Source organism: Fulmarus glacialis, unplaced genomic scaffold (assembly GCF_000690835.1).
Source record: "Fulmarus glacialis isolate BGI_N327 unplaced genomic scaffold, ASM69083v1 scaffold2032, whole genome shotgun sequence".
Classification (NCBI taxonomy): Eukaryota; Metazoa; Chordata; class Aves; order Procellariiformes; family Procellariidae; genus Fulmarus; species Fulmarus glacialis.
The window spans coordinates 27697-40448 of record NW_009196964.1 but is presented as its reverse complement, the minus strand read 5'-3'; the positions used below and the strand labels follow the sequence as shown (position 1 = coordinate 40448).

At 39.4% G+C, this 12752-nt stretch overlaps 1 protein-coding gene across 1 annotated transcript; it reads left to right on the top strand.

Moving 5' to 3' along the window:
• Positions 1-1776: 1776 nt before the first annotated feature.
• On the top strand, positions 1777-10317 carry ARL5A (ADP-ribosylation factor-like 5A). Its single transcript, XM_009572353.1, has 5 exons — positions 1777-1832; positions 4859-5006; positions 6145-6228; positions 8944-9095; positions 9611-10317. Exons 2-5 carry the CDS (start codon positions 4863-4865, stop codon positions 9657-9659), a joined length of 429 nt encoding a protein of 142 aa, XP_009570648.1. The 5' UTR covers positions 1777-1832; positions 4859-4862; the 3' UTR covers positions 9660-10317.
• The last annotated feature ends 2435 nt before the right edge of the window (positions 10318-12752 follow it).

Sequence of the window (12752 nt, the reverse complement as noted above, 5' to 3'; positions counted from 1 at the left end):
GGTGGCCCGGGAGGACAAGCTGCGGCCGGAAAAGTTGGGGGGTTTTAACCTTTTTTGCCTCTTCTAAGTCACTGGAAAGCTCATTTCTTGAAAGGGGGATGTTAAATTATTAACGTGTGCCGAAAGAATACAGCTGTGTTGCGTTGTGGCATGTAGCCTCATCTTGTCGTCTGCAGAGTATGCTTTATTAATGGTCTTAAGTGATCAACCTCGATAGCTGGCAAAATTGCTCATTTACTGAGTAAATGTTATTTATAATTTCAGATTTGTAACGCCTGTCTCCTTACAGTAAGGTTTTAATGAGAGTTGTAACTTTAACTATAAAACACATGCTGACGCTCTTATCCATGTTTATAAGGTCTTTTCAATTTGATCTTGAGTGAACTTAAATCCGCTTACACCTGCATATTGAATATCCCAATTATATGCCCATTAACACGTAGTGCAAATCCAACAGAATATTTTTGTCTTGTAGCATCCAGCCCCACCTCAGATCTTCTGTTCCAACTGATTTCCTAACATCCACTATGCTGGCAACATCACACCAGAAACAAAAGTTCCTAGTTATGTGGGGTCAGGTAAGCAGATATTTTTACAATATTGTGCAGTTATGCAAAGTTATTAAAACTGGCATTTATATTTGATGGTATATAAGACAACTCTGCAAAACCACACAATATTGATAAAATCAAAACCAAGAAAACCCACTTACCTGACCCCTATCCCCTCCCTCTCTCCTCTGTGATAAATCAATGTGAGTGTACTTTGCTAACAAAAGGAATTGATTGCTGGTCGTCTGAAGCTTGGGCAGACTTATAATGGCTTTTTGTTGCCCTTGTGGACCACTGGGGAGGGGGGGAGAAAGCCCCTTCTTACAGAGCTTTTGCTTGCGTGAAGTCCTGTTGAAGCGAAGGTTATTTGTGCAAGTAAAAGTTGTGTAATATAGCTGAGAGCAGGCAGTGCTCACTCGTCCTGGAAATCATAAATTTGAATGTGCTTGGCAACGCCAGCTGTATAATTCAAATTCAGTTTTGTGGTGTATAGGAAAGAAGGTGCTAAATAGAAACAATAATTGATTCTGGCATTGAGCTCCAAAATGTGTTCGCATATGTGTCAGAGTAGTTTTGTGTAGTACTCGTTGGTTCATCTAAAACTAAATTGGGTGAATGCATACTGTGAAATATTCGTAGGCAAATCTGTTCTCCAGGTTCCAAACCTGCTGAAAGGAAAAGAGGACACTGAGGGAGACAGGTGGATCACCCTGCTTACAGTGCAAATCAGCATTGTTGTGGCTTTTAACAACTCTTTGCAAGGAGATTAAGATGTTGCAGGCCATAATAAAAGTATGGCCTTGGAAATGAACATTTAATATGTGTAAGTATGTGTTCTGGAGAACTATTGTAGTTGGGGGAATAGAGACTTACAATCTGCAAAAATGTGTAGAAGCTTGGGAAAGGATTCCAGCATGAGATTGCTCTAGCAGTTTAGAGAAGGAAAAAATCTGCATGTAATCTCTCAGAAATTGCTCCTGTAGATGTGCAGATGGGGAAAAATCGACAGTTGCTTACCTACTTAGAACAGTGCACGGGTTTGTACACCTCCATAGACAAATGAACTTTTAGGTATGGCCCATGAAATGTGGCACCTGAAGTTTGGCAGTGTTTGCTTAGGAAATCAGTCAAAAATGCAACACTAACCTTGTTTCATAACACAGCTGTTATCGTGATAGCAGAGTTAACTATGTGATTTACTAGTGATATTTTTATTTCAGAGCACAAAGTAATCATTGTTGGTCTGGATAATGCAGGAAAAACGACCATTCTTTATCAATTGTAAGTATGAACTGCAGATGACGTTTCACGTATTTCAAGGTGTGCGTTGTATATATTACTCTGACTTGTTGTCACTGCTTTCCCTGTTAGTTTTTACTTTGAGAGCTTTATACTGAAGATTACTGAACAATATAGGTGGCAGTGGGTCAAAGCATGTGTTTAGAGTTTGGAAAGGTCTGGATTTGGCCAGGTGTATGAATAAGGTTTTGTTTATCAGATTATATTGCTATTACCACTTAATCGCAACTGCCTTTGGTGTCACCATGTAGGCTGTTTGCCAATTCCATAAAATATGATTATATTGAGGGTTAGCCACAGGACAATGCTGCTAAACTGATCCATGCCGCAGGTGTAAATACTAAACAAATTGTTCTGTGAGAAGCAAAGCAGTGAAGCCTGATGTCTCCCTGCCGTGACTTGTGTCCTGCTTACCAAGATGTACTTTCATGCCATTTGTGGTACGGGATGAAGGAGGAAGGCTGAGCGCTGGCTGAACCCAGGACAGCACAGCTCTGCGGCTGGTGGCAGCCCATGCTGTCGTGCAGCCTTTAATAGTGGCATTGACTTATGTTTGTCTTGCATTAACCTTGCTACTGGTTTACATGAAACTTGTATGAGCTTCATATCTCTGGTCCTAAACTGCATTTTGATAAAAGGGTACAAGTTTGTCCACAGACTTCGAAGCTTCTAGGTGGGACAGGCGACTCAAGGTCTGTTTATAATAGAAACAGATTTGTGATTTCTCACATGAAGTAGTCTGGTGTTAGGAAGTGTTCCTGAGTCAGTATCAGAAATAATTCCTCTGAAGTGATATGGCCATACTGGTCCAATCCTACCTTAAAATACGCTTTCTTAAAATGTTTGGGTTTTGTCAAATTGTGATCTGCTTTTGCCTTTCTGAAATGTGAAACTCGTGCAGCATTTCCAGCCACTTATGTCCTAGCACGCTCTGCAGAGAAAGTGAAAAGATGAAGGTGGTTGTCGTTATTTAAATTGGGAGCGAGAGATTTTAAAAAGCACAAATATAATGAAGAATATTTTTTAAGACTAGTAACTGCTGCAGCTGAGGGCCATCCTAGGTGCATTTTAATGCTGCCTGTGTCTTTCCACTTCCTCCACAAATGTCTCATGATTCTTCTTCTCATCTTCTTATTTCTGCAGCCTCAGTGTTTTCTTTTCCCTTTTGTACAGTGGATCTCTATATGCTTCCTTTTTCTTTATACCTGTTTTAGCTCCACAGGACTTCCCCTTCTCTCCTCTTGTATTCCCCTTCCCCAGCTTGCTGCTTTGACAGAGCTCTGTACGTGTACTCTCCTCTGTCCTCCCGCTCGGCTCCTCCTTAAACCCTACCTCCATCTTTGCATATCCCATTTTTTTTTCTCTTACCATTTCTTTGTGGCAGGTAAGTGTTCTAAGCATGAGTGAATATGTTTGACTCTTTTCATAAGAGATGGGCAGAGATAACGAGCAGGACAACTAGTGTTGGTTAGTGCACTGGCCATTACTTTGGTGTCGTGGAAGGTCACAGCAGATGTTGGAGTGGCGATTCTTCTAACAGATCGCGGCACCTCCACAGTCACTTCATTTTTTCATGTTTGTGTACTCAGATCTCCTCCCTCCCCTTGGCTAGCAGTCGGATTTTGTGATCAGGTGTCTAGAAATGCCATTAAACTTCATGCTCACCTTGTTTCAGTGGGGAGGAGGGAAAAATCCACCTATCATATTGCAACTGCGAGATGCCAGCAGCTTGAACGTGAGAGGCCGCAGGTTCAGCCAAGGAAGGGGGATTCATGATACATCTCCTCCAAGCATTAAAAGAACTCTGCTAAAGTGTGTTTTTTAAATATGAAATCGGCCACAGGCATCTTCTTATATCAGTGTTATCCTTAATTTGATTTTATGGTTCTGTCTTCTAATCCTCCTTTTTCCCTTATATAGTTGCCCTCAAATGTGTGTGGTGAGAAGTTTTCTTTTATATGCTGCTAAGACACTGGGTAACTGGGATTCCTTTTCAGAACACCGGACCATCCCTTTATCTCCTTGGTTCTTTGTATCCTCTTCAAGAAATATTCCAGCACTGTTACAAGTCTCAAATTGCTGTCACTGTAACTAAAAGCTCTGCTAAGCTTCAAAAAAGTTCATATAAAATGAAAAAATACATCAAGATTATCAGAAGAAAAAATAATTAAGTTCTTTGAAAATGGTTGACATTTTCCTTGAAGCTACTTTTAAATTTTTTTGCATATCCCATACAGTAGAGTTTAAATAATTTGAACTTTAGGAGTATCCAGAGTACACATTTGGTTATCACTATTGATGTGAAACTGGTTGTCTTAATGACAAAGTTGCACTCAGTATCTCTAAAGTTTCTCAATATTTTTGAAATATTTAATGTCTGCATTTGTCTCCAAAAAGTAGTTATTGGATTATGCTGAAGGGAGAGAGAAGAAAGTTTGGACATAAAGTAACTGAATTGTAAAGAAAGTACACTCTTAGCGGCCTATACTGGAACGAGAGCGAGGTGTAGTATGTTTGGAGGAGCTGGATGATGAGTTGTTGTTTTTCTGCAACCTTGGAAATCTTGTGGCTTAACCACATTCTTGAAGCAAAACAACAGCTCTCTCCCATGCGTGCCAAAATCAGCCTGGAAAAAGAAAAGCTGACTGCTTAAAAGAGCTTCTGAAGCAAATATTGTCTCAGCTTTATGATTTAATTAATTATAATACAGTTTTGTTCATGAATGCTCTCTCAGTTTTATAATTCGATTATTATATAGTTCACTGAGTCCTTTTTTATTGCTATTTTTATTTATTGTTATTTTTTCGCCCTCCACCATCAAACCTTGTCTCTATTTGCTGCATAAGGAGCGTTTGCTAAAATTTGCCCACTAAGCTTTCTACCTCGGAATAACCATCAAGTTTAGGTTTTATAGAAGTAGGTCAATCTGGAGTCCTAAGATGCTTGATAATGCAGGTAACTTGCCAGTTTTTGCAGTTTCTCACCAAGTCGCCCTCTTCCCTCTGCAGCTCCATGAATGAAGTGGTGCATACCTCACCCACCATAGGAAGTAACGTGGAGGAGATCGTGGTTAACAACACGCGCTTTCTGATGTGGGATATCGGAGGGCAGGAGTCTCTTCGGTCTTCGTGGAACACCTACTATACAAACACTGAGGTGAGAATGAACGCCTTGCTGGAAGACTTGGTGTGGCTGTTGCTGGTGGGGAATACAGCGTACCTGAGATCTGTACCAGACTCGCTTCCAGAGGGCTGCGTTAACTGTGCTTTGAATGTTACTGTAGCTACTGCAGGGTACTCCTGTTTTGATTTTTGAAGTCTCCTCTTTAGCAAGCTGTTGTACGACTCGCTTTTATATTTCTTACCTAAGATGTGTAATATGGAGTTGCAATTAAAAACAACTTGTTTGTAAGGAGTCTGTTTCTGGGGATCTGCGGCCTTAGGGCAGGTGCTCAGTTTGCCTTGGTATTGCAGATCTTGGGGACCGTGACTGCTCTGTCTCTGTAGCAGGTACTCTAAAACCTGTGTAACCCCTCAGGAGTAAGACTGAAAGCCCAAAAGTTTTCCTCCAAGACTGCGGGAGCTCTGTCTTGCAGGCTCCCGTGATCAATTTACTTAAGGACCTCCAAGAATTTTAAGAACTCCTTAGCAATGAAGTTGCAGCACATATACTGAATTTGATTAAAATAATGATTTAAGTTAAGGTTTCCTATCTGTTATCAATTGTGGTTTTAAAAAAAAAGTTATTTTTTTATAATAATTAACTTTGTTCTCTTGTGCTTCCCTGTAAGATGCTGTGACGTGTATCTGCATGTATGCTCTTGAAGTATGGAGCTTACGGGTTTTTTTAAATCCCTTGCAAATATCTATTTGCATGTTAGTATTTGAAGTAGAGGGAGAAAGCTGATACAGTTTACCTTTTTAAGGCTGCAACAAATTATTTGAGGGATCTTTGCGCTACCTCAGTTATGCTAAACAAAGAACAAAAACATATCTGGAATTACAGAGAAACACTTGCTTTCAATATAAATTTTTCATTCAGAAATTGGAAAACGGAAAGTCAAAAGATGTGTCAGAGCTACTTTTGTATACAAACCCAGCATAAGTTGTAAACGATACCAATGCTGGGGTAATCACACTTGGGCTGGGAGCAGTGTATCTGGAATATGATGCTATCTGATAATCCAGCTGACTGTCTGGATAATGTGATGGGAACAGCAGTCTGTTCTGCTGACAGGTGTGTGGCCAGAAAGATAGAGTTTGTTCTCTGACTAATAACTTTTCACTTTTTAAAGTTTGTGATAGTTGTTGTGGACAGCACAGACAGAGAGAGAATTTCTGTGACTAAGGAAGAACTGTATAAAATGTTAGCACATGAGGTGAGTAGACCCTATGTTTTCTTTGTTTTAATATTTATTGTGGGTAAGATCTGGTGATACATGTTAAGGGAAGCAGATTCGCATGCTGTTTGTGGCAGCTCTCACTTACGCCTGCTAGCTGGAGACAGACCGGAATGGAGAGAGGCCTCTCCAGCGAAGTCCAAGGCAAACGTTAACAGTCACGGTCTCCCAGCTGCAGGTAGTACTGTGTCAGAGCTGTCTTCTGCCTACTAGAGGCTCTGTCTTTTCTGAAGCTCCTAATAAAGCTGTAAGTTAATACCAAATTACTGAACAGAACGCCCACAAAAGTAGCTTTTCAACTTCTGAGTGCTTCAGTGAAACAGAAGTTGGGACCTGTAAATGAGTTTTGTGGGTTTTGTGCTGCAATCCATGTTAATATCGGAATGAGATCCTTTTAAAAAAACATTGTTTCCTCCAACAGCTGAGTTACTATTTTTGATAGCTTCGTGGTTGCTTGATGTTTTCTGTTTTCACAATGAAACAGGTATAACCTTAATAATATGTCTTATAGGAACCAGCTATAAAACTGAAGAAACGGACTGCCTATGGCTACTGTAGCCATCATTCTATTTGTACTTGGAATTGCAGAATGAGAGTATAATTTGCTAACTTGTAAAGACCCTCTTTAAAATTGAGCCCTGTGTCAGGTCTAAAAATGAGCTATCTGGGTCTGATTCAGAAATACTGGACTGCTGTATAAGCCAAGGAGCACCTATTGCATGACCTGAATGTCCCAAAGACTTTAATCTGTCCATGCAGCGCAGCAGGACCAGAGCCCTGATTTTTACTAAAGATGTGTTTATATAAGCTTGACTACTGCTGGGACTTGTAAGACAAGTTTAATGCAAACTGGATCAGTTTGTATGAGATGACACTGAGCTTCCAAATTTAAGTGTCAGAATACAAAGATGTGCATAAAATTGATGGCGTTATATCCCGAAATATTACATCTATATTTAAACTATAGCCACTGTTTAGTAGATGACTGCAGGAAGGGCAAAGACTGCCTATGTATTTCCTTTGAGTGATCGTGGTAATCTAAAGCATTTGAGAAAAGACAAGTGCTTTGCCTAGTGTCTTGAATTTCTAATTTTTGGTATTTAAATTAAAATTATGTTTACTCTAATAAAATAAATTCCAATAAAGTAGGTCTGGCTTTCTTGGTTGTGGTGGGATGTTAAATATGGCATGGGGGGACTGTGGCCATTGGCTCTGCTGCTGTCATAATTAGAATTTGAGATGTACTCTTCAGTCTGTTGCAGTTGCTAAACAAAATTGCATCTTCTGTTTTGTAATCTATAAAGGAAGATGCCGAAGTTGTTAATGAACTGAATTTGAAATGAGGGAAGTCTGGAACTCCAAGCGGCATGAATGCCCTTGCTTCGTGTTGGGAGACTATTTCTGTGCTCCGAAAACACCCATCTAACAGTAAACGTGCCCTTTGTTTTACAACAGGATGTTTTTCAGTATATTCTACTAACTCTCCAGATGCTATGACATTTGAAGAGAACAACAATACATATAAGCTGAAATGAAAGTCAAATATTTATTTAGAATAGCTTTTCCTTGCAGACCTTGAAAATCTTTTATTTCTGCTAACCAGTTCAATTGAATTTCTGTTAAGACAAAATTGAGTTGCCCAGGTCAATTCCAACTATTTTCTGGACCAGTAGATCGTTTGGGAATTAATCTTACTGCTTGTAAAAATTGGTGTGCCGTATAGGCATTTAAGTGAATGAGTTGTCTTGGCTTCCTGGGAAGACCTTTTTACTTTCGGAGGGATGAATTTTCAATAATACGTGCCTGTGCTAGTGTAATTCCAAGCAGCTTGAGATAAAATAAGCTTGCCCCTAGAGTCGTTTTTCCCTAAATTGTTAGTACTGATGTTTTAAATATTGCATGGGCCTTATAAAGAAGTTTATTGTAATATGCTTGTTCATGTAGACGTCCAGCCTTTGATTCTAAAGTAGTGTAAGTGGTGATTTTCTACAAATTCTGTGTATCCTCTAAATAAAATATTACTGCAGCTTGCTTTACACTGTCAGTGGCAGTCTTAATGCTTCTTAATGGGTGGGATTTCCCTTGCAGAGTGCTGCTGCGCAGGCAGAGTGTACTTCTGGCTCTGGTGAGCCGCGGTGCCAGGCTGGGTGCCAGCATGCACGCTGCTGGCACTTACTGTGGTCAGGCTTGGCAAGGTTTTACCAGTGCTTAAAAAGTTCTGGTGGGGTAACTGCTGCACAGTCTACTAATTTGGTACTGAAATCAATCTTAACAGTATGGTAATACATAGAAGTGTGGTGTATATACAAAAGGCAGGCTGAGGAGAATGCAGGGGTTGGTTTGGATACACAGGCAGGAATGACTGCAAGGTCAGGGTTAAATGGGAGACCTTGACTGTTGGAAGTATGTGGCATTATTGCAATTGCACACGTACAGAGGTGTAGGGTGCCTCTGATCCTCACGGAGCACAACTAAATACTGTATGTGGTTTTACAGATCATCAGGCAAAAATTGGACATTTGGTCTGCTGGATCAAAGGATTTTCTGAAGTTGCATGTCAATCAGCCTGCAGCGTTTTATAGTTTATGGTTTGGGGTTTTTTTGCTAGGGCTTAAGGTTCTCTACTTTGGTATCACATCTTTTGCCTCCAAGGGCTGATTTTTAATCATCGTCTTTTTTCTTCTTTCTCCCTAGGACTTAAAAAAAGCAGGTTTGCTGATCTTTGCTAACAAGCAAGATGTTAAAGAGTGTATGACAGTAGCTGAAATATCTCAGTTTCTGAAACTGACTTCAATTAAGGATCACCAGTGGCACATTCAGGCATGCTGTGCTCTAACTGGAGAGGGGTAAGAGTTATTCTTGTCTGTAGGAGGGGAATCTTGAACTATTTTGGTATTTTTATTGTGGCGTTTGATTTTAACACACATTCCTCCCCGTCAATAATAATGTTACACTTAAAGATTTTTGGGCTCAGAACATACTTAGGTATGACTTAGGATCAGCATGATCTGAAAACCAACTTTCACATCAAATTCGCAGTCTCACCTCACAGTGATAAAACTATATGATTTGGGCTTAATGAGGGCAGGGGTGGGAACGACCTAAAATCTATTCTGGTTTATTAAGAATAATCATAATTAGAGATAACTTCAGTGTACGTCTTGAAGTGCTGGGATCTGAAGTCTCTCACCTGTAGATTGCATAGTAAGATCTAGGAAATACTGCGCTTGGAGAGAATTGTTTCTGGAAATGATTCCTTCAGTCAGAATTACAGAGTTCTTAGGAAGAATTTAAATCGGTGCCATGGAATTATCTTTAAGAAGTGCATGTATTCCTTAAAAATTTTCTCTTTTGTTTACAGACTGTGCCAAGGACTCGAATGGATGATGTCAAGACTTAAGATCAGATGATTTTTAATGACCTCTTTGCACAGACATTGCTTAAAAAGATCTGTACCCATGATTACCTTCACAGTGGCAGAATTAATGGGTTAGATGTATTTATACTGAACTGATTTCAACTTTATTTTCTACATAGATGCACACACACATACGTGTATATAAATTAAGACCATTCAGCAAAAAGAAAGATGCAGTTGATGGCTCCAGTTTGGTTTCCTGTTTGTTTTCCTCTGAGGATGCATTTAAAAGCTGTGATCAACCTTCTTTTCAAGATACAGCCACTCAGAACAGTCCAATGTTGAGCACGGTGAAGATGCAGTGAAAGGAAAGAACTTTTAATTTTGAGTTTTATTATTCCATTGTAGTCCTCTCTAGTTGAAGATGTTGGCTTCATTATTCCAGTAAATTAGCAAACAAATCAATGGCATAGATATCAACTTTCCAGTATTTTTAAGGTTACCGATGTTACAAATGCAAAAATATTTTCCTGTATGTGTACTGTACATATTTGTGTATATTTATACCTCAATTTTAGGTTAATTGCAATCTGTTCAGACCAGTGTGTAAAGCGGAATCAGTATGTTGACAGTAGTACTAATATTTGACATCGCCAACGTGTCATGACTTCTGTTCCTTTGTTATCTGTATGGCTGTAATGTCCATCAGACAGTTGGCTCACCACAACTTTATAAAGCAAACTCTCTCGTAAGACCATTGGTTGTTTCTCATATGCTGTTTCAGTTAGGGAGGATGCCATAATGGATTGGGGCATATGGACTGAGCTTCAAATTACAGTGTCGGCAAACAGTAAAAATTTGCCAAAGAGGTTAAAATGAAACATTTTCTTTTTTTATTGTAGTCATCATTGGATTGGGTGATTCCAAAGAGTGCATGTCATACTGTCCTGTGGTACTGCTTTTCTTTTTTTGCAGTACTGTTCATTTATGACTCGAGTCTAGTACCTTTAGCTGTCATAAAGGGAAAAATGTCATCATTTGTTTTTTTCTTAACCAAAGAGGCACAAAAGTATGTTTAAAAGTCCCACTGGAATCTTACAAAACAAGTCGTACTCTGTATTAAGTGTTTTTCAGAGGAAGGCACACTTCTCTTTGATAGCATAAAATGTATATGTATCTATATGCAATGGATGGAACTGGGATGGGGAAGGGGAACAAAACAGATTACACTACTTGAAAAGCTCTAAGTGACCCCTTGATCATGTTCCCACAGAAGTTCCAGGGCGGTACTTCTTGAAAATATAACTCCCTTGCATGGTCCCCAGGTGAGTCATAAAGAAGCATCAGAACACTATGTGATTATCTTTTCTTACTCTAGTACCTAATGGGATGGATGTCCCATATGGAAGTTGTTCAGAATTACCCTTTTAAAGGATACAGGCTTTTCAGTGGGATGACGGTTGGATGGTTTGAAATGTTGTCAGTATTGTGGAAGTGTACGTAGCCTGAATCGTAGGCTTTTATGTTGGAGATGTATGTTTGGGCAGTATAGCAAAATTAAATAAAACTTTGTTTAAAATGTCCTTCCCTTTCTTAGCTCATGTATCTGATAAGGATGGAAAAGACATTTTAAAGAAAAAGCTTAGTTTGAAGTTTTTAAGGTGCTTATCTTTGGTTATGGGATAATCTAGTCAGCACACCTGCCTTCCCATTTGCCTGCTTCTCTGGGGATCATGTGAATTTGTGGGGAAAAGAAGGGAGGCAATTTCAAAAGTCTGTATTTAACAAAGGCAGGTAAAGAATTTAACTTTTTAATATATTTTTGGTATCTCTTTATGATGCTCACTGCCTAGGGAATCTGCTGTCTTTGGTAAACGTTTTAATGTGTACATGCATATATTTATAGTGCATGCACATAGATATTGGTATTTAACTGGTGTATTGCAAAATGTATAAATGTCTGAAGAAATAACAATTTAATGCAAAGACTTTCTCAGTTTATCTGATAGTATCTTCAAGAAACGAGCTCTGTGCACACTTGCATATGAAATGGAATTGTACGTTTTCTAGTCTTAAAAAAGAAAAAGCAGACTTGCTTATAAACCCAAGTGTTTGGTGTTTGAGTCTTATGTCTTCCCTTTCATCCCTTTAAAATATTTTGCTTCAGTATTGTTAAATACTGCATACTTTTGCCTGAATCTGCACAGGTTTTATGTGTTGGGTTTTTGTTTGTTTTTAAGAAAACGAGTTGTTCCTGTTAATGAAAGACAAATCGTGGAGACTATTTTAATACCTGCTGCTTGCTGAAATTTGCTGCTTAGTCCTTCGCTTAAATTTGTAGGACTTAGTACGTCCATATAAGGAAAGTATGGTGGCTTTTTCCAGGTATGGCTTATGTTGCGACATCTTATGTTTACACATAAGTAAACTTATGTTTACTCTTTTTCCCTCTCGGTATCCTGGCCACTTCCACTTTCTGTGTCCTCTATGATACTGCGCGGTTCACGTCATCTTTGTTTCACAAGTGGCAACAGACCCTAGCAGGGATTCGGGAATAACTGTACACACGAAGACTGCCTGTTAAAACCATTCCTTTTGTGCCCTAAGGAGTTTATAAAATTCTTGTCTGTGTGTTGGGCAGTGAGCAATCCAGCCTTAACCCGACCCAAAAAAGGTGTGTGTCATGTCACGTATAATGGTGAGTCGTCTTTTCTATCTATTTTGTGATCCCACAGTGTTTTAGAGGACAGATTTGCTCTTCAGTAGCAAGAATTCAGTGGTGGCATGCTTACTGACGCATTGCGTGCCTGTAGCACTCTTGACTGGGGCTTAGGAATCAAAGGAAGACACACCTTCGTTTTAAGTTCTGGATTTGCAGTCTCTAAGGATGATGGATTTTGTCTATCGTAGCTGGGAAACTCTTTGTCACCCCGTTGTAAACAGAGGTGACAATTCCAAATTCTCACCTTGTGTGGTTGGTGTGATCACGCTTTAAGTGCAGCAAAGCATAGTGAAAGCGGAATAGTGTCATCCAGACGTTGCAGTGGAAGTTTTTGTAGGGAAGTGTGTCTGCCTGAAGGTTCTTCATGAGATCAAGTGTGTTTGCTCAGATACTAATGAGATGAACATTAGAAGAATATACAAG